Consider the following 27,250-nt stretch of genomic DNA (forward strand, 5'->3'; position numbering starts at 1 on the left):
AAAAATGAAGACGTTCTGGCTTTGCAGCCAGCCTGATGTATTTGTTCTCTTAAATAACAGCTGGAAGTTTGCAGGCTGCTAACACAGCCAGAGCAAATGAGAAGAAAATTCAGGGGAGTAGCAGGGTAATGTATTCATCAAGGGAGGGGGAAATTCAATTGGGGCAGAAAGACCAATATAAGGTACAGGAACTTTTCATAGCTGAGATTCAATTGGGACCAAAGCAATGCTCAGGCCTCAGGGGAGTCTCTGGAAGCTGTGATTAATTCACTTTACCAACAAGATCTACGAAAGGGCAGTTTCTCAATGGACAGAAAGTAAAGACAATGAGTAGATTTCTGCATCTGTAACGCTGCCAAGGAACATCTGCCTTGAGGTGCTATGGAGGAAGTAGCACTGTTAAGCCACTTGGAAACTCCTTTTTACGAAAAAAAGCTGTTCACAGCTCAGGCTGTGAAATTCTGCTCTGAGACCATTCTCCACCACCGAGTCTCCTTACAGCAGCTGGAGGAAATCCAGCGGACAAACAGCTGCTTGGTGAGACACTGCACCTCCGGGGGTGATTACATTCCCTTCTTCTCAGTTTATTTCTTAAAAAGGGAGGGGAAAAAAAATCCTGCTAAACCCAGGAGTGGCATGAAGGAGATTTGCCTGCAGATGGTTAAAAAACACTGTAGCTGTGCCAAGAATCACTGAGTTTCTTTGGGAAATAAAACAAAGCACAAGAGCAACTGGTACGGGTGATGGTGCCAGGAGGACTCGGCAGGGAAGACACCAGTAGTGCTGGTCCCCTACCAGGACCCAAAATAGCAAGCTCCTTGCAAAGACACTGAGGGTATACTGGGTCCTGGTTCAAGGTGCTTGCACAGAAACCCATCCCAGCAAGACCAGCCCATCTCAGCCTCTTCCGGAGGGATGCACGTGGAAGCTGGTGCTCACCCCCCCTCCCATCCCTGGGCCATGACCCCTCGTTGTCAGCTGAGCCTCAGTCAACAAGTGCTGCGGGAGCCTCTGACATTTCCTCAAGGACAGTTTTGCTGCAAAAGACGCCTCAGGAAATGGGAAATGGCTTGATAGTCTCTAGTACATCCGCAAGACGAGCCTCAGCTCTAGCTGGCTTTGGAGAGCAGAGTCCGGAGGGTAACAGGGTCCCTCCACAGCATAAAATTTCAGGTGCTGTCCTCATGCCTGCACCCCAGCTGCATCTCTCCACTGCTCATCTCAGCCCCAATATAAAAATCTGGCACTGCCTCCTTCCTTTACGACTGGCCTCACAGTTATTATTTCAGAGGACTGGAGCCCTGAGGAGGAAAATATCTAGGAAACAGGTGAGTTTGGAGAAAAAGAAGACAGAGGACTTCAGCAGCGTAATTTCCAAGTGCCAAGGAGAAGGGAAGAAGCAAAAGAAGGAGCAAGAAGGGAGCAACCCCTGGATCCTGCAGAGCTCCTTAGAGCTGCCGCGGAGGAGAATGCAGCCCTGCAGAGGCAGATGCCCAGGTGACCCGTCCCGGCAGCTCCCGCTCCTTCCCCCAGCCCCTTTCCAAGCTCCATCTGTCGCTTTTTCCGATCCAGGTGAGCACTGACATGGCCCTTCCCAGCTCCCAGCCCTCCGGGTACTACCTTCACCAGCTGGCAGTCCGGGACCCGGCTTTCCCCAGGAGACACTGGAAGAGCTCAGTCGAGACGGGAGAGCCACCAGCGGCACGTCTAAGGTGGGGCGGCCATCCCGGCCCGGCCCACGTCCACGGGGAAGAGGCGACCCACGGGCAGGCCGAGGCCAAAGAGGGACAGGGACCCCGGCCAAGTATCCTCTCCACGTACAGCAGGGTCTTTGCAGCGTTAAACAGAGGTTGTGCCAACCCCTCCCCACCCCTTTGCCCCCCTCCACCGCTCTGGCAAGGCTAAAACTAAGAGGGAAGCGGCTGTACCAACCCAGAGAGCGCCGATGGGAAGCCGGAGCTGGCTGAGAGCTGACACCGTCCCTGCATGAATATTACATGAGGGACCGAGAACCTGAGATGCCAACACAGGCAGTGAGAGCCTCCTCCTTTGCAAAAACCTAAGTTTAGCCTGAAAAATCGAGCCCCCAGGGAGGAGGCTTCCAGAGGACTGTCTGCCCTGTTCCCCTCCAAAACACTCAAATCTGCTCAATTGCAACCGAATTTGACAGAAGGGTTGAGACCAGGTTCCCACAAGTTTGGGGGTGAAGGACAGAGCACCTTGACTGCGTTCCCTGCCAAGCAAGAGTAACCCTGTATTAGACACCAGAGTAGCCACCCAGCCTTCCATAGTGCTCTTCCTTTGGGATTCTCTGGTGTCTAAGATGCAGTTGAGCAGATGAATCATCTTCAATGGGTGGTGAAGTGCACATCCACTGTTTTGTTTGCTCCTCACAGAAGCACTTAGTTTTGCTCTGTAGGGTTTCACCCACGTGGATGTCCATAAAGTGATCAGGGAGAGTCGGATGGATTTTGAGGCACGTGCGTGCACAGGGAGGGGAAAAGCAGGCTCTCTACCAGCCTGCTTCTAGTTAAAGATCTGGTTGCAGGTTACCAGTTAATTATTCATGGTTAAACAGGACATTGTAATCATTGCTTTTTACTGGGGAGTTGAGGGCAGGGAAAGGGAACAAGGTTTTTATGGCTCTTTTTTCTTTTTTCAGGAATCGTGCCCATCAGAGGGGGTCAGTGGACCCTGTCTCCATTCTGATGATCCCTGACAAGTGCAGTAGCCAAATCCTACATCGTACAAATAGATAAGGCCTCTTCATCCCCCTCACCTGGCAGCCCTTGTCAGAGGAGATATCACCAGCCCTCGCACTCACTTTGTATCTCCCCCTTTCCCACACAACCAAACTGGAGAGAGGAGCCAGACCATGACAGCAAGGACCAGGCTGTGTGACAGAAACATCAGCCGTGACCCAGTGGTTCCTGCAATTCCTCACTCCTTGAGGACTTTTCTCTCCCCACCTCATCTTCCCTGTTCACGCTGTTTAGCCAGGAGGGTCTGTCTGTTCATACACGATCAACACAATAAGATACTGCCCCAAAACGGTCTTTAAGCAGCAGTGTAACAAACACGACCCAGCAGAGACCACACCGATTGGAAAGTGCTGGCTATAGGGATCAGACCTGGACAGCAGGATATTAGCATGCACTCACTGGAGGATCAAAGGATAAATTTTCAGCAGATTTGCTAAGTCAAACAGCTGGAGGTTGTCTTTTACATTTGGCTTTTGCTGTAGATAAAAATTCCCTGCAGGCTCTGAGGTTTCAGGCCAGACATCCAAGAGACCCAAGCTCCTGCAGGCCTGACACGCTCAGCTTTAGAGAAAGGAAGAACACACCATGTACTGGATCAGCCACGACACATGCTGGAAAAGTTGGAAACAAGAAGGAGGAGGAGCACGGAGAGCAAACCTACTTGTGCTCCTTTGTCTTCTCTTTGCCTTTGCTGGAGCCGGTGGCCATGCGTCAAGGGAACAAAAGGCAAACAAGCTTCAGTTCACTTCAATCATAAAGAGAAACCAGAAGAGATTGTTCTTCCCTTTGCAGCTTTCCTCACTGGTGCTCCCAGTACCCCATCCCTGGGCTGTGCTTTTGGATCACCTTCTTGAGCAGGGCTGACCCCTAAATGCCTGCACCTGTAATTTAGATCTCTGCATGGTCCTTTGCCAGGCTAGAGGGGCTTAGGGGGACCATGACTCCATGCAACTAGGAGCTGGAGGAGGTGTGCACTCAGCAGATGTGTGCATAGGGTCAGTAAAGCAGATGTGCATGTGCATGCACAAATGTGAAAGGATGTGTGTGTATGTTCAGGCTGTTGCAGGGGCAGAAGACAACATTTCTTCCCCTTTTTGGCTGGGGGAAAGGGGGGGGGACCATCTTGCTCATCCTCCCACAAAAGTCAACTTCATATCTTCCCTCCAGCGAGGGATCAGCTGGATGAAATGGGCTGGATCTGAGGGGTCCCATCTCTGCCCAATCTGACACTGTGTCCTCCTGCCCTGACATCACGTAAGTAACATTGGCTCTTCACCTCCCTGCTTTGGTCTGCAAACCTCTGTTCAGTCTCTGCCTTCTGGCTTTTACTCCCTTTCTGTTGTCCTTTTCTCAGGGCTTCTACATTTTTCTTTTCTGAGCCTACCTCCCTGTTTTTTCTCCCCTGTCATGCTTTCTTCCCCTAGCGAATCTCTCCCACCCAGGGTCCTCCCGTACTCCAACAGCCCCTCTGAGCAGCAGCAAAAGCACCCTCTGCCCTGCTCCCCCACACCAAAAAAAGCTCTTGCCAGTTCCCCAACCTTTGCCTGCCTGCTTGGGAGCAGAAGGGCTTATGCATCAGCAAAGTGGGGAGGAGAAAGCAATTAACCAGTTCTAAAAGGTAATCAAGAGGGCTGGTTTTAATTACAGTTTGTTACTCTGCTCCCAGAAGCTGGAAGGGGAGCAGCTTGTGGGGATGATGAGAAAATTGCACTGGATTGGAGCTGTGCCCTCACCAGCGATCGAAGGAGGAGGTCCTTGAATGAACTCCAGATTTGCAAGGATTGGTGGGGATTTGCACTGGAGACAGGTCACTTCCCTTTACTACACAGTTCAGCCTCATCCAGGGTAATTCAGGGTAAGAGACACCTGCTTTCCTCCTTTGCACTGCTGTGGCTCATTGCAAGGAGGGATTTCATCCCACGGCCATGGGATGGACACAGAGCAGGAGGGTGGCTTCAGAGCCATGACCTCTGGCTGTCTGTGCACTGAGCTGCTTGAAAGCCACCCAGGAAACCAAAAACTGGATAGTTTGTTAGGATAGATGAGTCTGGAAGACCAGCACCAGCACAAGGGAGGGGGCAAGACCCACAGCTGGAGGGTAGGACCCTTTGGTGAAGAGTGGGACCTTCTCATTCAGCCCAACATGGACAGGAATCAGCTTAGAGCCTGGGCTGGAAAATGGCCAAGGAAATCCAACCACAAGCTGCCTCTAAAAGGGGCATTCCTGCACTCTCCCTGCACCAACACTTGTTCTGAGAGCAAACTGGCAGAAACTTATTCTCTTTGATTTTACAGGAGAAGTTTCCTGCCAGCTGAGCTTGTCAGGGGAACAGACAAATATCAGTGCCAGCAGCTCAGCTGGTTCATCTGCATTGTAAAAACTGCCCTAGTGCCCCTGCTCGGGAGCAGGGAGAGGATTTCAATAACTCCATGCTTTCTCCCACAGCTCGTGGATGTTGTCTGAGCTCCCTGAAAAGCCATGGCTCACCGCTAACTCACCCCTGCCCAGTGCCACCTCCCTCGCACTGCTGGCTCCCAGCCTCACCTCACTGAATATTTAGGTTTTACTTTCTTAAAGCCTCAACTCCTGGGCCTCATCTTCCCTCTCTCTCTCAAAAAAACCCCCCAAAAAGTGGGGGGACTATTTGAGTTTTCTGCATTAGGGAGAAAAGCAGAAGGAAACAATGGAGACATTATAAATTAGCAGAAGATCAAATACAAAAGAAAGACCAGCAAATCGCATGCCTGGTAAAGCAAGCGTTTAATTTTGGAGATGTTTTTGGACTATGGGAGCTGGACAATGCCAGCAGGATCAGGAACTGCTGAGCTGGCTGCCCGTCATGCCGATGATGTGGTGTATTGCTCCCCAGCGTCTGCCTATCTGTTTGCGCCCAGTGTTCATGCTTATTTGAAAACCTATCACAGAAGCTCCCCAAAATGATTGCTTATGGTCCAGACTTCATCAAACTGTTCCTGCTCCTACGTGGCTGCCTCAGCTGTGTCTGAACATTGAACCCCTTGGCATTGACGTAGGGACGAGCAGCTGCATCTCCCCAAGTGACTAACCAGTGCAGGACCCTTCCCTGCCATGGCCTGGCTGGGACACTTTCCTCCCCACGCCAGGAACTGCCCTGGGGATGGCTCTGCCCAGGGATGGGATGGGGCCGGGCACTTTTCTGAGCTCCCACCATCCCAGGCCCAGGGGCTGCATCCCAGGGTGGGTGGGAAAGGGATGAGCCTGCACCCTTGCCCAGTTCATTTTACTGGTCTCAATGTGGCCGGCATGTCCCTGGATGGAGGAGGCAAGAACATATCCCTGGCTGCCCTCTCGCTCTGCACCTCTGCCTTCTCCCGCAATTCCCTCCTCTCCTCGTTCTCCCGCACGGCAATGAGGGATGCTGCTGGCCCAGCCTCTCTGGACACTCGGATAATTAGTGCCTGGGTGAATTAGCTGATGGCCCCTGAGGGGGACATCTCAAAGCCTCCCCAGATGTGCTTGCTGTGCTGTGCCACCGGGGTTGGGTACATCCCCTCCACTGGGAACCACGGTCTGACCTAACTTGGCGGTGTCTGAAAAGGGCACTGATTTCCCATTAGGGGCATCACCAGGGAATTCCCATTTTACGTCTTCAGGCAGCTTAGTCTTAAGTATTTTCATTAGCACAGAGCAGCCTGCGGTCCTGTCCTGGAGCTGATCTAAGCGGGTCAACATACACTGAGTTAAACTCTTGCAAAACAAAGCCACTTGGACACAAAACGGCATCTTGTACTGGGGCCAGGGAAGCAGCCCAGTAGATCTGGGCATGGAATATGCATCAAATTCCCTTGTCTCAGTAGCTCGTATTGATATATGTGTGTGTGTGTGTATGTGTGTGTATATATATATATATGTAAAGTGTAAGATATACGTATAGCCATATATTGGCATGTGGACTCGTCAGTCAAACATTGTTGACAAGTAGACCTTAGAGAGAAAGAAGACCACAGAATTAATGTATATACATACCCCCACATACTTTGAAGGAGGGAGAATGAAACATATGTATATATGCCATACATATACACATGTTAAGAAGTCTGCACTGTCTCAGGAATGAGAGGATGTAAGGCCAGCTAGTGGGACTACCTTTGGCTTTTAATGCTCTTGGAGATAAAGCTCCCCTGAATTATCGGTGCATGCTAGTTGTGTCCATTTGGGCTGCACTGGAAAAAACTGCTACCTATGTAATAAATCCTTTCCCAAGGGGAATGACCTGGAGCCAGGCAGGTGCTACCAGCCTCCTTACTAATGGACTGCCAGCCAGACTGGTCAGATTATGGAGTACTCAGGTGCTTCACTGAAGCTTTTCCTTCTCAATTTCGGCAAAAGCTTGTGCAAATCATTGCCCTTTTCAGCTTATTTGGCACAGATCTGTGTTGCTGTCATAGGGAATTTTGGTCAGAAGCCTGCTCTAAACTCTGACGATACAGCATCACCATGTAAGATCCCACAATATTCTTGTTTTCACTTTTCTTTCATCTGGAAAGAAACAGGTTTCAAGCCCCTCAGCAAGGGATGGGGAGAGGCAGGGTTGAGAACTGCAGCAGCACTGCTACTGATGGCTAGAGGCTGAAACTGGAAAGGGAGCAAGGGACCAAACGGTCAGGGAGCAGGGAAGGAGGGAGTCAGGATACCTGAATGGTAACGTGAGGTGTCTTTTCTCTTTTCCCTTAGCCTTAGCTCTGCAATCACAAAGAGCAATTGATTCGGATGTGATTCGGTCAAAGACCCTTGCCCACCTTCTCCTCTCAAACCCCAATCAGCAACATGCATCAAGCAACCAACGAAGCCCAGTTCGAAAGCGTGACAGGGTGAAACCTCACTGCAGCAAGACTTATTCACCCACTGGCATCCAGGGAACTGGGCGCATAGATGGGAGTAACTGGTGATGCTGGAATGAGCAGGGAGGAGAGAAAGAGAGAGCAAACAAGGCAGACAGACAAAGAGCATTGCTTCAGGATGGATGGAAAGATAGGACGGCAGCGGGATGGCTCTTTGGCTGGTGCTATGCATAGATGGATGGACAGAGAGACTCACACAGGAACGGATAGATGGATGGGTGGATGGATGGACGTATAGACTGGTTTTGGGATGAAGTGATAGACAGACCTCTACTGGGGTGGATAGATGGATGGAAAGAATTACACTAGGGTAGGTAGATGGAAAGAATTGCAATGAGATGGATGGATGGATGGATAAATGGATGGATGGAGAAAATGGCATCAGGATGACTGACTGGCAGCTGGTGAGAACTGCACTGGGATGGCTGGGTGGACAGCTAGGCAGATGGACAAATATTATTATCCAAGCTCTTTTGGAAGTACCATGAGTAAAAAGAAATACATCCTTGATGGGCATATGGGAGAACAGACTGAATGCAAAGAAGTCCTGACCATTGGGAGGAGAGGTGAGTACAAGGAAGCTCTGCCCCCGCATTGAGAAGAGAGCAGGAAGCACTTAGGATCTTTCTTAGGGTCCAAATGCCATGCAGGGATTGACACACCAACATGCATGTCACACACATGCACACACCATGCCAAAAGAGCCTGAGCTAAGGAGGAACGTCACGCCTGGTACCTGGGATCTTCAGGGTCATCGCTGTTTGGAGGAGACACAGCCAGGAGTGTGAATGTGAGAAAGAACGAAACACACAAACACCCCCAGACAGAACTCATCCAAACTGCCTTGGGGATGGTCTTGCCCTGGGCTAGCCCCTGCCCCTGCCCGGGAATGGGTCAGGGCTGGGAACATTGACCTGGGCTCATACATGTTGGGCAAATTTACATGCACAGGTGTAATCTTATTCATGGTGTCTTTGAGAGACCACTAGCTTTACAGAGAGGCCTTATCAAGAAGCATAAGTGTATTATCTGGAGTATGGCTGCAAAGGGAATGCAGGACCTGCCTCTCTTTCACAACACATCACTGCAGCAGGTTTTGCAATTGCGGCTTGGTCTGTAGAGCTCCTGGAGTAGAGCTCATCTCCTGCTACCGTAGACTTCTTCCTCCTTTGCAGTCTCCAGCTCCAACTTCAACACACTGAGGTGTCCCACGCTTTTCCAAAGACTCAGTGCTATGATGCTGGTGCATGAAGCGCTGGCTTCACACCTGACCCTTGTCCCCAGCCAAGGCAGCAGCAGGGCCAGCTCCCCCCAGGTCCTCACTCCTTGCCCTATTCTCTTGGCCCGAGAGCCAGCTCAGTGGTGAAATCTCCTAGGCACTGAACATGCTTCACATCCTATGCTGAGCAGCCAACTAGGAGGAAGCTTTGGGGTTTAAAACAGATTGACCTGTATCCCAAATCCTGGGCCTATTTATACCTGGACAGTCACATACTTATGGTACACGGGGAGACTGGGATGGGCTTGAATGACAGCAAACCCCCATAAAAATCAGGATCTCACCAGTCATGACATTTTGGTACCTTGCTACTGACTTGTATCCGTCGTTAAACTTAATCCTGAGTTAGGTGCAGAAAAGAGAGGAAAACAAAACAAAACAAAACATGGTATCAGGCTTATTGAAGCAAGCCACCAACAGCAAGGGAAACATTGACCCAGTTAATGGAGACATGCTCCTAGCAAGCCAGTCTGTAAAGCTACCCTTTCTTAGGAGAGGTGGCTGAATTGCCACAGCCACAATTCCCAACCACCACGTGCTTTTACTGCTTGCTGTAACAGGGTTCGTAAATTGTAGCATGGGGTTTGCTTCAAAGCGGGGCCTGGCAGCGGTGACGCCTGACTTCCTACTGGGAGAAAGGCTTCGACTGTGTGCACCTGACCTGGGGTACTCTGCTTAGGCTGTCTCCAGGAAAAACCCAGTTGGTGGTGGGATCTGAACTTCTGACACAGGACACAAGTTGTCACCACTCTGGTAGCACTCAGAATCAGCTGGTTTGGTTCAAACAGCATGTGAAAATGGCTGGGTGATAGCAGGTGATCAATGGAATAGAGTGACATTATGTGTTGCTCCAGCTAGATCTGGAAGATCTCCTATGCTGGATCAGTTTGGAGCCAACCTAAATCACAGGTGCTAACAGCTACATGCTAATACATCAATCTGCTCCTGGAGGTTCTACCTTGGGACTCAAAACCGCATCCAATTCATTGCTTTGAACACCTTGTTGTGCCCTTTTCCTGCCCTTTCAGGATGCATTTTTCCTACCAATTTAATGGTACCTTGGACGGTTGCAAAAACAATGGAGGAAACTTGACAGGGACTGATAGCTTTTGGGGGATCCTTTGGCTCTCTTGCTTGCTCAGGCTGAAAATGACCCCAGACCTGCCTTCTGGATGTCTCCATTGCTCAGCCCTCAGTCCAGGGCTTAGCTGCACACACTGACTATACTGATGGAGGCATGGGTCTGCTGTGTGACATTCCTGGGATGTGGACCCAAATGCGACATCTGAGTTAGCAATTTCAGACCCTGCTTACCTATTTGGACACTTAGGAACCTCTTTGCACTCATCTTCCATGACATCCAAGGATGGAGACACACACATCCCAAGGCTGAGTCAGATCCTACATGGGTAAATGACCCTTGGGATGTTCCTCCCTTTCCTTTGACTATAGGGGCAACCTAGGAATATTGGGGTCATAGTAAGATCCTTGGTGAGCTTTCTAGGCCCAGGTAGGATGGTGATAACTTCCACCTCTGTATAGCCACAGCAGCTCCTTTCGCATACATTTTCATCAGAAAATTCAGTGCTGGTGCCTGGCAATGACCCCAGCTTCAGAGCAAGTGACCTATGGGTATATTTAGTGGCAGGTGGAGGGTTTAACCCAGCCCAACACATACAGGATCCATTGCGCACGCACAAGAAAAGGCACGATCAATAATTCACAGTGACCAGATTGTTTTCGGCTGCAGAGCTCTGTCCTGCCCATGAATATTTCAAGGTCAACAGCTATCAGGTGATGTTTCCTGGGATCTCAGTTTCGGGGTAATAGGGTGCTGTGACGTGCACAGCCCCATCCCACCAAACTTTGGGCAGGCCGGGGGGCACGTTCTCCCTTAATCACCTCTGGAAGTGCCTGTGTCTCTGCACCAGCCACAGAGGGAATCTGAGGATACTTCCATATTAATAAATAAAATGGACCAGGACTCATTCTCTGGCCACAGGGCTGACTGCTCCAGCACAGCTTGTGTCCATAAAGCCTGTTTCCTCCACAAACTGTATCCATACTACCTGGGAATACCTTGGGAATACTCCCCGGCCGGTGCTATCATAAACCGTCCCAGACATATTCTGAGAGGGTCCTGTCTGGCCTGACCCCAAACCATACCATGGACCATGCTAAGTACTTCACAGATGGGAGAGTGCCACTGCCCATGCCCTGGCCCTGCTTTGCTCGGTGGTACAGAGGCTGCCTAGGGTGAGTGGGCTCCTAACTTATGAGCCTTGATGAAATGCCTAAAACTAGATCAGGTGGATCTGGACCTCCAAATTCTGACATTTAGGCCTGGATTTTAGAAAGTGCTCTTGAGAGAGCAAGACTTTGAATGTCTCAGCATGGCAGAGCCAGTGTATCAAGGTCACCAACTGAGCAGGGCTGGTGTGGGTATTTACCTAGTGTTCTGCTCTTCTTCTGCATCGTCTCCAAGGCTAGGGCATTTTCAGAGAGAGAGGGAAAAAACAAAACACTATGACATGAATTTACAGGGCTCTTCCATTGCCTCAGCATGTTAAAAACAGGATGCCTTGCTTCAGTGCAAAAATAACTTCAGAACACACCAGCACAGCAAACCACCCCATGCATGTCTGAAATCTCACAACCACCATGCTCCTCCACTGAGACCTTCTTATGACTCCCAGCATTTCAAATCAGGGACAGAGGAGTCATCAGGACCTGACCCTATGTCTGCCACCAATGCCACTCTCTCCTGCACTTGTAGGGTGCATGCATGAGCTAGTCTGGCTTTTCTTTGGCTATTTGGTTGATCAAGCGCCATGTTAGGGTGGTAGTGAACTGGTTTCCTACACCCTGACCTCCTTCCCCCCATGTTAGCTGTGCCATGAGTGGGCTTGGGTTCTGTGGGTTCCCCTGTAGTGAAGTTTGACAGTTCAGTGGTAATATTATAAACTGCATAAGATTTTTCTGGAAGGATCAGGAAGTTAATACAGCAGCAAAGGAGAGATAGCTACGGAGCAGCAGGGTCTCCCATCTGCTTGGGGTGGATTTGCTCAAAGATAAAAGCTGCCTAGGCTGGAAGTGGCTGTGTCAGACTGCCCAGAAGGAGATACGACAACTCACCTGTCCTGCACTCTGTCAAGAGCATTAGGCATTACGATGGCGCATGGCTCTGTCCCAGTGCTTGAACTATTCTTGCTCCTGGAGCTACCTCAAAGCATGCCAGGTCCCTCCGCAACAGAAACACAAGGCCAGGAAATACAGACATTACCACAGCTTGCAAACTCAGGCTCCATCCTGCACACACCTGGGAAGCACCATCAAGGGTATTTGGCACCGATATAAGGGGTCTGAGAATAAAGCTCTGATGTTTTTAGTAGCACTGGTCAAAGACGTTTCTGCTCCCAGCTCTGCTGCAGAAGCCACCTCACCTCAGAGCAGACTCTGACGATGTTAGAAAATGGGGAAATGCTCCTGCCCTCCCTTGCAGAGCACATCGCGATCTGCACGTGGAAAGCTGTAAGATCGCACAGACGCTTCTGTCTGTGGGACTGCAGACACACCACGACACAGGAGGATAAAACACACACACAGGCACCCTGCAAACAAGGGGAGAACTCAAGGCTGCCTGGTGTCAGACCAGGGCACGTCCTCCAGGATCTAAACTAATACTGGCCAAGGGGGAATGTCCTAAACAGGTATAAGGCCAAGGAGAGCATGCCATGATACTCCCTGTGCCAGCTTTAAACTTCTCAGCATCCTGGTGGGGAGTTCAAGAGTTTAACTGCAGTTGTGAGGAGAGAAGAGGAAAAAAAAAGAAAAAAAAAGGAAAAAAAGGAAAAAAAAAAAGTCTTTGTGCTTGCCACCTCATTGATTTCATCCAATAACCCTAATTCTTATATTGGTGGACAGTTATTCCCCGTTCATCTTCCCCAGGTTACTCAGCAGCACAGAGACCTTCATTATACCCCTTCAATTTTTCCTCTTTCCAGGCTGTAGCATCCAAAGCTGTGTAGTCAGTCCTCAGTCCTCAGTCAGAGACAGCTCCTGCCTCTGAGCCTCCTTGCCATCCTCCTGGGTGCCTTTTCCAGTCCCACTACATCCTCTCTGGGGAGCAGAGACAGGAACCGCACACTGCAGTTAAGCAGCAGTTGAACCACGGGTTTAGTACCAGAACAAGGTCTCTGTTTACTTTCTCCTCCTTTCCTAGCAATTCCCAATATGCAGCTTGCTTTCTCAGCTGCTCCTGAGCGCAGAGCTGCTATGTGCAGAGACCAGATCACTTCTGCAGGGTAAGAGCCATGCCAGGGTCCAGAACGGTACGCATGGAGTCAGGACTTTTTCTCCCCAAACCACATCACTTTAAAGTACTCTGACCATCTTTCTGGAGGCTTTTTCAGCTGGTGCTGTAATTGCATCCCTCCTCCTCGTTTATATCAGATGAGTTTTACTTGTCTCTTCTCCAGCTGGCTGCCAGCTCACCCAGCCACGCAAAAAGCATGTAAAAAACACCAAGGCAGCCCAGTGGGACCAGACTAGCAGTCAAAACTGAAAGCTGTGAGGTCAACAGAGATTTACCGCTGGATTTCAGCTTTGGGAGGGCTTTGATCATACAGTCAGCTCTCCTTTATCTAGCAAGTGGGAAATGCCAGTAACAGCAAACCCTGGTCATCCGAGTGGTGGGAACTTGTTGTGGAGGCATTCACTTGGCCCTAAAGAGCTGGATCAAATAAAGCTTGCAGACCCTTTGCTGAGTGCAAATGGGTCTGGTTCCCCCGGTACTGGTGGCATGGAGTGAAACCCTGGACTGAAAGCCTGGATGAAGATTTGCAGGTGCTTTGCACCACTCTGCTCCATGGGAAGGTGGCAGGGCTGCCCCAGCACCATGCCTGGCTCTGCAAGCAGCGCAGCCGTGGTTGGGTAGGGCTGCACCTCTGCTAGCAAACCTGCCAGAGCTGCATGGTCCCCAGGCTGAACCAGCTCAGGTAGGTCCATGTCGGAGGCCCAGTGGACTGGCCAGGGGAAAATGGAGAGCACCGGCTCTCAAGGCAGGGAGGGGGGTGAAAGGAAGGCAGAGCAAGGAAAGAACAAGCCTGAGATCACAGGCAAGGCCATTTGCAAAGCTGGGGGTTAAACCAGGTCCCCACATCTCCATGGCTGTGAGCTGGATTGGCCTATCTCTTACTCTGCTCTGGTGAAATTCAGGGGACAGAAAGGAGATTTCCACATCCAGTGACAGCCTGAGGACATCATAGCTGATGCTGCCATTTCAAGGTTGCAGAACTGCCCACAGTCAGGGCATAAATTACAGATGCTGAAGGGCCAGCCCTTGGAGAGATCGAAAAGGGCCAAGTTGCCTTAGCTCCCCTTCTCTCTGTCCTTTTCCTCCCTGCCTACTCTCAGTCTGCTCCTGAGACCAGGTCCAGCTGCCCTGAGGCAAATCGCCCATCTTCTAAGCAGGTATGAGAGTCTACGTGGCTCCCTCGGGCTGGAGGAAGGAGATCCCAGGGGCACGCTCCAGTCTGTGATCCACCTGATCCCCAGGGAAGGGAACTGAGGGATGAAGGTTAGGACAGCCAGGACACAGCCCAGAAGAAACTGTTCCAATCCACATTGATGTCAGTTTTTGAAATGCAGATTTGACAACACCAATATATATATATTTTTTTCTTTTCTATTGTTTTTTGGTGCAATTTTGTCTTGGCTCTGGGATCTGTCAATGGTGGAAGTGAAAAGACATTTCAAAGGAGCTAGGACAATTTTGTTCATATTAACAGAAAAAATTTAAAACAAAGCGACTCCTTTTTCTTGATTCAAAAGGATGGTTCACATCAAAGTGCCTTTTGATTCCTTTTAAAAGCTTGAATGTGAAGCAACATCTTTTCTTTCTTTCTTTCTTCTTTTTTGATTCACAGCAAAAGACCAAGACAGGTTTGCTACAGACTGAGCCAGGCACAGCTCTGCACAATGCCTCAGACTTTTTTTGTGCCCCCCCATGTAAAAAATCCTTCTGGCGCCCAGGGAGCACAATGAAAGATGCAGTCAGTTGTCAAATGCTGTCGACACCCTTGGAGCTGCTGCAATCTGCCTGGGGAAGGACCCTTGGGTGGCTTTGCAAGGGATGGGGACTTGACCCCCTCCCTACTCCAAGGCATCCTCCCAGGGTTGGGATGGGGTAGTGTTTCCCTGCATCTTCCCCTTCCTGCTGCAAGCTTGCATGGATGCATCCAGCCCTGTTTTGCAAGAAAAATCTGCCTCCTGTAGTTACGTTTTCTCAGCTGCTGCAATCTCCCTCTCTCTAGCTTTCTCCTCACGTCTCGGTAATCCTTTACTCCATCTCTCCCAGTGCTCTACCCCCAAGGTCAGGTGGGGAAACCCTCCCCTCCCATCCAGAGCCCATCCAAACTGCCCTGGAGATGGCCCTGCCCCAGTGTCCCAGGGTGGGTGATCAAGGTCCAGCTCCCATCTCTGGCCCCGTTATACAGACAGAGCCCTTGGCTGCAGCAAGGCCAATAGAGAGCCCTAAATTGACTTTAAATTAGCCCATCAGCTCATCTGCTTCACTGAGGGGCAAATGCAGGGCACTGGGAGTCCTTGCACACTTTTGCACGCTGGCACAGGCTCCCTGCGTGGCCGTGCAGGGCAGGAACAGCAGCTGGAGAACATACCCAGAGAGATGAAGGCTTATAACTTCTGTACAGGAGCTCAGTCTGCATTTATCTGTCTTGTGAGCATCAGCTACAACTGGTAACCTCCTTGGGCTGCCCATGCAACCCCTGGACCCAGGGACCTCGCGACTTCTAAGCCACCAGGCAGGGGTGACCCTGGCTAGTAACCTAGCCAGAGCTTCACGTCTGCTCACACGCAGGTTTGAGCTTCTACACAAAACTGCAAAGTCTGAATCCAAGCTGTGGCTCAAGAGAAAAGGTGGTGTTAGGTTTTAGCAGCCTTTCCCTCCCTTTACTCCTTGGCAGCCAGCTCCTCTGGTGCACGATCCTACTACGAAGTGGAGCAGGAGAGCGATCCAGTTTTGGAAAACAAACAATAAAAGCCCAGAGTCATTATTTATTTATTGCTGGACTATTTTTCCAAGTGAATCTGTCCCCAATCTGTCCCTTGCCTTGGCCACACAAAGAGGTGTGTCGGCAGCACAGGGGCGATCGAAGCGCTGCATGCATCAGAGCAAGGAGAGCGAGTTTTACCTCTGAACACTTTGCAGTGTCAAACCATTACCCCCTTTGCAGCAGGGCCATTCCTTAACACCTGCCCAGCAGGGCCAAGGGATCTGCAAACCATTTTCACTGAAACACTGAATTTTGACTGTGGTTATGGTTTTTGCTGGCTTTTGCTATCCCATTCTGATATAACCCTGTCTGCCAGCACAGGTTTCCAACATGCACTTCTCTAAGGCAAGATTGCAAACAACTGGCTGAGAAGTTTCTGGCAAGCACAGCACTAGTTATATATTCCTCGCTGTTGATGCTGCTTTTCCCATTTCAAGGTCTGTTTGTTTCCCCCCCTCCACCTCCCCTTAGGAAAGAAAATAAATTGAATAAGGAAATAATGTCCCTAATGAGCCAGGGGAAGAGGTAAACAGCTTTGTAATGGAGATGACACTAATAGAAAGCCTGTGGAAATCAAGGGAAATCCTTCCACTGCCTTTAGGCAGATTCAAAGCCTCTCTCCAGGAGGACACAGGTGATGGAAACAGGCTATGGAGACACAGTTTCTCTCCTCCCACCCCTACAAGGTGCCTCACTTTCCAGGGACTCCGGTCCCTGGAGCTGAGCAGTGCTGAGTCCTGCCCCTGGATCACAGGAGGTGGACAGCGTTGCACAGGGAGACCCGGTCCAAAGCAAGGAGTGACGGCTCACCCAGTGATCGGTAGCTCTCAGAAGCATCGGGTTGGCCCCTGGATTTTACATGAATTTTTCTTTGCTGCAGTTGCTCCCAAAATTCTCTCTGACATATAGCAGGAAACAAGTTCACAGCACTGCACTGCAAAAAAAAGCCACTGCAAACAGAACCAAATCCTCATGCATATCACAGGAAGGGAAGGACACTGTCTGTGTGTGCAGACATGGATTATGGCAGAGGGAGAAATAGCGCTGGAAATGGAGACACTTTCCCCAGGAAAGCTAGGAACAACCTGGGGTAAGACTTTAAAGGAGGGCCATCCAGCCTTGCAAGAGCTACGAGCTGAGCAAGCTATGCATCTGAGCTTCCTCAGCAGACCAGTGGAAGAGAAACCCATTTAATGAATTTGCCAAGGCATATAATCAGATGGAGCGACCAGTTTGACAGCCTTGTGCGACAACTTACTTTGTGGCCAGGGCTGATGCTGACAGCCCCGGAGAGCAGGAAAAACCGCAGCAAGGCCTTGGGAGACCTCCCACAGGCACCCCTGCCCCTCTGATCTCCAACACCCCAGAGGTCCCTGGTTGCAATTCCCCCATAGCCACGTTGTGATATCAAAGGGCTCTTCACCATGCACTGGGCACCGCTGACCTCCGAATCTGGGAACAACTGTGCCTGATGGGTGGTGGGACCTGGAGAAGGAAAGCGGCCTCACAGACAAGGCGACCTGACTGCAGCCTCATCCCAAAGCTCCTTCTCCATCCTGGATCCCAGCACCCCTCCCAGGGGCTGAGCATTCTTGCAAGGGTGCTTTTACAGCAGCTCCATCACTGCCCCCTCCCCGCTCTCTTGCAGCTGAGAAAGGGGAATCCAGGGGCGATGCTTGTGCACAGGGACACGGCAGGAGCAACACAGCACTGCAAAACCCACCGCCAGCAGCACAAGTGGGTGCTGGCTGGCTCCCTACCTCGTGTTGAGGGACCCCTGGCTAAGGGTGTCCCCCTCTCCCAGAAGTTCATCTTCGCTGTGGTAATACATCTCGTCCTCTTCCATCCTGCACAGGCGGTGACACAGAAAACATGTCGTGCTTTTTTGGAGTATCTGCTAAGGGATGCTCCATCCTCCTCTCCCTTAAAACAGTTTGTTTATTAGCTTGCTTACATTGCATGACTGCTGAAAGTCACTGCCTGCTGCTGTGAGCCAGGACTGTGAAGCAATGGGAAGGAGCTACAAAAATCAGTTCTCTTGGAAGAGCCCAAGAAGAGGTGTTGATCGGTCACTTATAGCACTCGGCCTCACTCAGGATAAGCCCTATGCAAAAAAGGTGTTATTTTTAAAGTATTGTGGAACTGAAGGAGAAACTGAAGGCAAATATCAGAGGCTTTCGCTTGACTGTGACCAGCAAGAGCCACCTTCACATCTGCTAAGAGGCACTGACCTGTGGAGGAAATGCAGCGAGAGGATGAATGCCACCGTGGAATTTAACTTCCAAACATCCCTGATGCTGGTTTATAAACTGCTGCATTTGCTTTCACTAAGCATTTTCCATTGACTATGTACAAACCCACTTCAAAAAGGCCTTTGGTTCAGCACTGTCCAGTGCAGCCAGGACCAGGCTGCAGCTGAGCGACCTTCAGCCACAACACAGACCCGTGCCGACGGGCGGGAGTGCTCAGCAAACATCACGACTTCTCTTAGAAAAGTGCACCAGGATGGGATCTGTCAGGCCAGTTGTGGCTGTCCTAAACCTCCTTCCAAGCTGGTGATCTTCAGTTTTAATTTGCAGTCCCTGGAGATCCAGCCTCTGAGCACGATTCGTCCGACCACCTGCGGGTGTCTGCTGCAGGCGAAGCATCCGCCACACAGCTCTGCTGACAGCGTTAATTCGATCTCCGGCGTGAAAGAAGTGATCTGAGTCACATCACATCTTGGAAGTCCATGTAGTGCAGACAGGATGCTGCTTTCCTAAGAAACAGGGCTAACGGGGCAGACTGGATCCCGCTGTGCCAGAAGGACAGATGCTGGGGGGTACTGGCCGGATTTGGCCCTGCTACGAGAGGTCTCGGTAAACGGGGCTGTGCCTGGTACGCTGCCACGTGATTCCCCTTTTACGGCCTTTAGCATCTTCCCTGTTTGGCAACATCACAGTCCATTGAGCTGGGAAATGAATCTGCACTTTCAATTTGCCTGAAAATTCACACGTTCCAACCCAATTCACACAGTTAATTAACTGCCTAGGAGATACGTGAGTGACTGGGGATGTCTTCCCTCAAACTTTCACTGTGGGAAAAAAGAAATCCTGCCCTTACGTGGCCACAATAAAGTGCTAAGCACAGACAGAAAGCAATATCACCGAAGCACGCGAGCGCATAAACCCAGCGCGGGAGATACAGGGCTGCAGCAGCTCCTGAGATGTAAATGCCTTTGAAAAATACAGCTGATTCCTAGGGACACATCTGGATTTATGTCTCTAGGCTGGGCTCCCATGTAGATTTATTAAGGCAAGGGTTGTCCGCCTTTGGACAGCCCAAGAGAAGGTCTCCACTAGCAGCTTACAAGCAGTTTGCGATCCTCAAACAGGGGCTGTGCCAGTCTGGGGAGATTTTTGGGTGCTCTGAGGTCCCAGCTCTGTGACCCCCTGCCTGGGTCCCCTGTGCCCATGGCCTGTCCAGCCCATCACATCCCTCACCAGGCAGGCAAGGCCCAGGAATGTCTTCATCCTCCTGTTCCCAGAGGCTGCAGGGAAAACTTGGCCGTTTTGCAATATTTTCCATCTCACGGCCCCAGGAAAGCCAGCCAGTGCACAAAAAATACCTGACCAGGTCTAAGTGCACACAGCAGTATTTCCCTCATTTACAGACTCTCTGTCCTCTGCTAGGTCATCTGTTTCCACATGATTTTTAGGAAGTTCAGGACTTTGAGGTCTCTACTCTTCCAGCTGAAAAAACTACATAAACTTTGGAAAGCAGCCTAAAAATCTGGATTAGCAGCCCACCAACCCAATATATGTATACACAAGTGGTTTTATGCTTGCAAAATAGTTCTGTTATCTGATAAGCTGGGAGAGGATTTCAGCACCAGGGTCTGGGCACCTGCGATGGGGTGGGCTGGATCTGGCCCAGCATCACTGTGTCTGCAGTGCTCTGGCCTCAGTGTCCATCCTTGCCTCGGCCTTGTGGCTGGCGTTTGAGGTGGAGGTGGTTTGTTCCTCTAGACTGAGACCTGAGCATCCATAGGCTGTTGCATGGATGCAGGGATGGATGCAGAATTGGTGCCATTTGCACTTTATCCCAATGGCAGCGTCCCCCAGGTCTGAGCCCTCTCCACTCATCCAAGACCTGGAGGGAGGCTGCTGAGCTAATTTTTTTCTCAGGCATCGTTCCTCTGCAAGAGAGGAGCAGTGTCTTGAGGCACAGTCTGGCTCGGTCCAGCTGGAAAGACAAATCCACCCCACCCCACGCTCTCCCTGGTTCCCAAGAGCGCAGCAGTTCCCATAACAAGAACAGACCTACAGCCGACCCCTCCCCAGGCCATCTGCCACCACACACCTGCGAGTATTTATTTTTCACATTACCTCCTGAAGCTCCTCTCTGCAGACTGCTGGTTGGATTTGCCCGGAGACACGGCCGAACCCTGCCGATGGCCAGCGAGGAGGCTGTCCGTCTCCAAGGGATACCTGCCGTCCCCCTCGGACTGGAGGCTGGGGGTCTCCAGGAATTCCTTGTCATTCCACGCACCCACCGTGCCATCCATAGCCTGGTACCTGACCTCTATGGAGACGCTGGTCTGCAACACACAGCAGAGACGTGAGGGCAGCGCGACGCAGCACAGGGAGGAAGGCAGGTCCTGCCAAGACCTGAAGGCAAGAGGTGCTGATGCTCTCTTGCTCAAGTTGGTTTGACCTGCGCATCACAAGCCGGAGCTGTCTGCTGCCCTACCGACCCACCAAGTCTCTTCCCCCCCATTGCGTGCAGCACCTGGGGAACGAGCCTCCAGCTCCATCCCGCCGGGCACAGGGCCCCGGGAGATGGTCCAGCTGCTCCGCAACCTCCCTCCTGCCCAGGGCCCCCATCTGCCTGGCTTTGCTGGTGCAGACCGGGTCAGCTGCATCAGATATGAGTGACATCAAAGGCCCTCGTGCTGCAGAGCCACGCGCCAGACACAGCCTTGCCTGGAGGTGGGCAGGCAGGAAAATCTGACAGTGTGATACCTGAATTACCTCTCTGCCCAGCCCACTAGCTTGTGCTGCATTAAATCACCTCCTCCAGGCTCCCATTGAGCTGTTGAAGGCACCAAGAGCCGCTGGTGACAACTCAAGTTGGTGTTTATTTTATTTTATTTTATTTCACTTTACTTTATTTTATTTTTTCTCCTGTGGTGCATCACTTTGCTAAGAGTTTGTGCAGGGCTGCGGTGCCAAGTCTGGTCACTGCATCTCTTCTTGCTCCTGTCTAGCAGCTGCAGGAGCCCTGCGGTATCCCAGACTCCTTCCTTTCAGCCTGCTATAGCATTAAAATAATCAGCGCCAAGGCCGTGCGCTGCTCCTCAGCTGTCTGTGCCCATCTCCATTCAGCTTCAGCTGAGAAGTTAGAGGTTATATTTGATGCAAAAACGATTGATTTTAGACGCAGGGGCAAAACCTTCCTGGCACCAGGCTCAGCTGTTAGCAAAAATGTGTGATTGTCACAGAAGGTTTTTAAAGAACAGGTAAGACACATCTCTGGGAGAAATGGGTGGAACCGATCCTGCCGTGGGGAAGGTGGGCTAGATGCTCCTTTCCAGCTCGGTGACTCAAGGCTATTTCTGGGTATACAGAAATTTCTGTGATTAATATCCACTTAGGAGTCAACTTTTGGGAACTAGTGAAAAGGCAAACAAGCCAGGAGCAGGAAAATTTGCAAAAATATATATATTTTTTCATCTGTGTTTTTAGGAGGAGACATAGTATCCTGACTCCCTCTAACCATAGCTTGTCACAGGTATGTTGAAAGGTTGGAAAATATTAGATATGAACCCAAGGAATTTAGTGCATTTAACAAATGCAAGTTAAGAGGTGACTCAAACACAGTTGGAAACAGAGCTTCGTGGAAGGTTTTGATTGATTCTATTCTGTGTAGTGCAAAATAGAAAGCTGAGTCAATCAAAATGATTTGCCACACTGTGCTGACCTGACCAAGCTGTTTCAGCTAGTTTAAAAAAGAAAATACAAAGGAAAGAAAAAGATCCATGTTGAACCATTATTTTTTCACATTTTCAAGCCACTTCAAGACTGTTGTAAAACACTTAATTTTGAAATCTCATTTTTAATAATATTTCAAAGTTAAATCTATAAAAAGAAATGAAAAATTATAGATCCAATAAAATGAAACATTTGGTTTGGGGCTGAATAAAACCATCACTTGTTTGGGATGAAGTAGCAGCTGTAGGCTGAAACCAAGGGAAATTCATAGTGGAAACAAAACTCTCATTTTAAACAGTAAAGCAAATTAACCAGTGGAATGGTTAGCTGAAGGGCTGGTGAATTCCCCTGTCACCAGATATTTTAAAATCATTTTTATTTGTCTTTTCCATAAGTTTAATATAAATTAATAAATTATGAGACTTCCCAGAGCCTCTGGTGTAAGAGGGCAGATTACCTGGCTGTAATATCCCTTCTGGCTTTATAATTCCTGAATCTTGCCCCCTTACAAGGGCAAGTCAATAATGTTATTAGAGCTGGCTGAATACAGCCAGCGATGTTTTGCAGTCAGCACAGAAAAAGGAGAACAATTTTCAACCTTTCCTTTGTGTTTGATTACAGAGTGATGAAGCTATGCCTGGAAATTACTTTCCAAGAAACGCCTGCAGTGAAGAAAAGAAACGTGTATCTCTGGCCAGAAAATGACCCTTTTTACAAACAGCCCTTCTAAACGCCCAAATGCTGTTGCTGATGCTTTCACCAGACGAAAGCTGCAAAAGGGTGAGCAGCACATTTAAGTGCAAAGCAGCTCGCCTGCCCTGGAGCCCATGGCATTGGGCTCTGCCTGTTGTCCAGGGGCCAGTTCCCACATTTAGGGTCTGAATCACCCTCCGGGGGTGATTGCTGTCTCCGCGGACTACGGCGGCACACACGGACGTGCGAGTCACATAGCTGTGACTACATGTAACATGCAATCCTTGCAGGTGATTTGTTTTCCAGCTTGCTCGATATGGGGGGCATGCTCCTTCCAAGGAAATCCCTTTCCCTTTGCATCTCCAAGGACCATGAGTTCAGATGGCCAGTTATCCCGGCTGACAGGCAGCGGCTTTCCATCCCTGTCCATCTCTGCCTCTTAATAATGTCTAATCATTCTTCGGTCCCCTGCCTCCTCTCCGCTTGCAACAGCCCTTAATGGATGTGGCCCAATCCTACGCCCTGGAGGCTAGGAGAACACGGGACACCTCTCTAGGAGAGCTGGCTCTGATACCCATCAGGAGCTATTCCCAATTTGTATCTCCACCAACTTCTCCCCATGCAGAACGCCCCAGGTGTTGCCCTCTGGATTCTCTTCATGAGGGTCCCTCAGTCGGAAGTAATCCACCTTGCTGGAGCAAAGATTGGGAAAGGATGGTTTGGAGAGAGAGTTTATGAAGCTAAGTTGTCTCTCTGTCCCTGAAGTTGCTATGGATACGGCATGGGAGAAGGACTCTGAAATCCTGCTAAAAGCACAGAATACAAGCACACACCCTTATCTACCAACTCCGGATATAACAGGGGCGATCTGGGGCTAAGACCATGTCCCAGAAATGCAGGAGAAATAGAGGGATGTGGCATTTATTCCCAAAGCAAGCACCAGAAACCCAGGATTTGTGCCTGTGTACGCGTACAGCTTGAGGGGGTGGAGAACATGTGGGGTCTTATTGCGTTATCCAGGAGGGATCCGTCTTGTAAAACCTGCCTTCCCTGGGCTGCCTCCATTTTGTAGCAATACACAACTCTCAGTATTTTCATTTTCCAGAGAATTCTGCAGATACCAACTAACAAAAGTCACAGCAGAGCTGCAATGAGACTGAGGAGACACAGCAGTATTTTTGGCCCTGTGTTACAGATGAGGAACCTGAGACCCTCAGAAAGGGTGTGATGAGCCCAGGCTATTCAGCACATCAGGTATGAGCTGGGGAAAGGTTGTTTGCCTTCTGGTTTCCTCTAATTAGATATACACGGCTTTTAAAAATACGAAGGGTAACAGATCATTTGCTTTGACCTACTGTGCAGCATGCACCAAACTCCTGGCCAGGCCACAAGACACCAGACCTTGGTCCTAGGTTAATTCATTCTATCATCCATCATCCTCCGCATTAAGAAGTTGCCTCAATTTAATTTCCAGCCATTGATTTTCCTCTCTCTCTGCTACACTGAAGGGTCTTGAAAACATGAGATTTTTCTTCCTTAGGAGGTTCCCATGGACTTCATGGGAGTCCTGAAATCACCATGTCTTGGGTCTGCATTTTTTCCCCCTCCTCAGTACTAGAGGGGACTAGGACTTTGTACTTACTAGGACTTAGTCCTTGTACTTTTATTGGTTTCATTCCCTCTCGACTGGCGGGAGAAGTCATCTCCTGACTCCTACTAATGAAACCACTTGTCTTTTCATTTCTAATTGCCTGTTGTTAGCACCGAAGGTTGTATGCAATTGCGCATTTCTTTTATGCTGAGCCTAGGAAGCAGCTTTTGATGGAATTGAAAAATGGGGTGGGGTGGGGTGGGGTGACTGTTCAAGGTTTTATTTTTTTAATGAAAACACCAGGGGTTTGATACACAAGAAGATTAGAAGTAGCTGTATTTCCAAGTGTGTTATAAAACTCAATCGCCATTGGAAACAGCTCCCATGAGATGTGCTAACTAGATTTGAAAAACACTGAGTTATAGAGCGGCTGATATGCAGAGAGGGTGTCTTTTCCTCGGTATCGGGGGCTGCCAGGGAGGGGTGAGGACTCGGACAGAGCGGGAAGCCTCGTCCTTGCCAAAGCTCAGGACAGGGACCGTGCAATCGCTAAACCCCGTGTTAGCAGTGTCAGACGGCTGACGTCAAACGGCCCACTCTGCCTGGTGTTTTCCCAGGTATTTGGGGCAGGACTGTCTGCAAGGCAGGTCTCCCTGCAGGTATTCCTTATCCTGCCTTTCTCCACAGGAGTATAAAGAACAGGACGTTAGGCCAGCTGCTGTGTGAGATATTTCTCATTTGCTATGAGCCACGGGGGTCAGATAAAGGCAGTGCTGGGGGACAGGGACAAACACTGTAAATGCAGATCACTTCAAACAGTCAGTACTACTGAAAGGGGCATGGCCAGGAATAGACACACACAGGGCTGGTCATGAAAAGAGACAACACAGGGTTGCTTGGGGGCAGAGGCTGTCTGGGTCTATTAGGAGTCGGAGGAAACATGGGGCTGGTCCGGATAAAAGCCGATATACTGATGGCTGGGGCAGAGCTCCCATGGGATTGCTCAGGAGCATCGAGAACACAGAGCTCAGCGTGGGACTGTGGTCGAAGCAGTTGCTCAGCTTCTCTGCTGGGATCTGAAGACCATGCTGTGCTCTGAGCTGTCATAGGTCTCCAGTAGCAGGGCTTTGTCAGGCTTTTTCCAAGCTGTGCATAAGCAATTGCACCTTATCAGTGTGAAAATCAGGCATGAAGGGCACGCAAACCTCACCCATTCCTGTCTGCACCCCTACCCGACACTCGTGTCTCCTCACAGCGTGCAGTATAGACAGCTTTTACTGTGCCACCTACAAAATAGTCCCAGCTGCCTTTGGCCTTAAGACCAAGAGTAATGTGATGGAGAAAGGGGTGAGGATTTGGAGATTTGGGTGCATCACACAGACACATATGTGACTGTTCCCTTGGAGAGTCAGCGGAGATACAACCAGAGAGAGGAACTACTTGCTGAAAGGCAGCAGTAGCCATGTATTCCTCGTGACCTACCTGAATGGCTGAATTATTGTCATCTATGAGTGTGTCTGTCACCTCTAGGTGCCCTTCCTCCACCACTTTCTGCAGGACCATCCGGAAAGTGCCAATGAGCCTATGGAGCAGAGAAGAGAAAGGTCGGATGAGCTGTTGCGAGCCCCCGCCAGCATCCATTCCTACTGGGAGAAGGCTTTGCTGGCCAAGTCACCAGAGGGTGTATGAGTGCTTTCCCTTCCCGTCGCCCTTGCAAGGATGTAGACATGAGATGCAGGACTGCTGCCGGGCCAAGGAGCTGCAGCTCAGAAATAGATGAGGAGCGTTCACATCCCGCCAGACCTGCCGCAGGTGGTGGTGATTCCCACCACGGACTGGTACAAATGCTGAGGCTGAGGTGCAGGCGTATGACGTCTTCCAACCGGCATGGCCAGTTCTCCTATGAGCATCTGACCACCACCTAAATTCCCCCAAGATGAGCGGGATGTAGGCTTCTAATTGCTTTGAGGCTCACTGCAGCCTGCTGCTCTAGCAACCAGGGAGTGCGGCATCGTGTGCAGCTAAGTGCAGCCACATTCATTAAATTAAAGAATAGAATGGATACCATAGAGAGCAGAGAAGCCTAGTGCTCCCTAATAGAAGCCATTACTTATTTGCCAGCTCACAGCTTGTCAAGGAGCTGTGGCTTTATGTTCTTCATGTTCTGGTGCTCCACCAAAGGGACCTTCCCAGACTGGGCTGAGTCAGCCTGAAAAAAGAGGCAGCTATGAATCAACGAGTGACTCCAGGAACAGCAAAAGCCCTGGAACAGTGAATACTAAGTTGCCTTATGTGAGCTGCCTTGCAAGTTATCGCCAGCACTATAATCCCAAATGACGGCAGAGATATTACAGGGCACATCAGGAATAATTCTGCAGTGTTCTGCTGTCTGGGGCCAGGGAGAAAGCTGCTGCTGATTAAACGACTTCCTTGCAAACCTTAGGGCATCACTCACTCATTGCAATGCTGATTTATCAAGACATCACTTCAGAGAGGGAGATAAATACTCAGAGTGCTACGCTGGAGTATATTGAGGGCTCCTATCCTGTTTCCGTCACTGTTTAACCCAAACACCTGATGCTGTGTCTATATTCACAGCCCTCCAGAGAGACAGAGCAGCCAGCAGACCAAGGCACGCGGGGGTCATCAGCCTTGTCCCATGTCACAGGGGCATCTGTGGCAGAGCTGAGGATGGGCCATGTCTTTCCCAACTCTCAAGCCACCCTGTTATGCTTGGAGTCATCTCTGAACTGGGGCTGGCTGGAAGAGCAGGGTCTGCTCAGCCCTGTGCAGCTCCCTGGCGTTTTCACTGACGCAGGGGCTGGAGTCATCTCCGTCCTGCTTCTGCCTTGACATTACTGCTTTGGGTGTTTCACTGATCAGGGAGCAGAAATCAGACTGCGGCATACTTACTCCATTACCACTGATCAAACGACCTGCTCCAGAGGGTGACACCTTAATAAACTCCCTAAGGGGGAAAAAAAATCCACCTTAAC

General features: G+C 50.2%; 1 protein-coding gene across 1 annotated transcript in view; it reads right to left on the minus strand.

Annotated features, from left to right (window-relative positions):
• OTOF (otoferlin) overlaps window positions 1–27,250 on the minus strand; it is a 110,465-nt gene that overhangs the window by 46,251 nt on the left and 36,964 nt on the right. The window contains exons 4-11 of the mRNA XM_064510193.1: window positions 25,737–25,836; window positions 20,366–20,577; window positions 17,759–17,845; window positions 11,373–11,408; window positions 9,227–9,262; window positions 8,380–8,400; window positions 7,437–7,484; window positions 3,424–3,453 (exon numbers count right to left, since the gene is read on the minus strand). Coding sequence (XP_064366263.1) covers window positions 3,424–3,453; window positions 7,437–7,484; window positions 8,380–8,400; window positions 9,227–9,262; window positions 11,373–11,408; window positions 17,759–17,845; window positions 20,366–20,577; window positions 25,737–25,836 — 570 coding nt within the window. The remainder of the gene's footprint in view (window positions 1–3,423; window positions 3,454–7,436; window positions 7,485–8,379; window positions 8,401–9,226; window positions 9,263–11,372; window positions 11,409–17,758; window positions 17,846–20,365; window positions 20,578–25,736; window positions 25,837–27,250) is intronic.

The sequence above is a fragment of the Dromaius novaehollandiae genome, chromosome 3, assembly GCF_036370855.1.
Source record: "Dromaius novaehollandiae isolate bDroNov1 chromosome 3, bDroNov1.hap1, whole genome shotgun sequence".
NCBI classification, from domain to species: Eukaryota; Metazoa; Chordata; class Aves; order Casuariiformes; family Dromaiidae; genus Dromaius; species Dromaius novaehollandiae.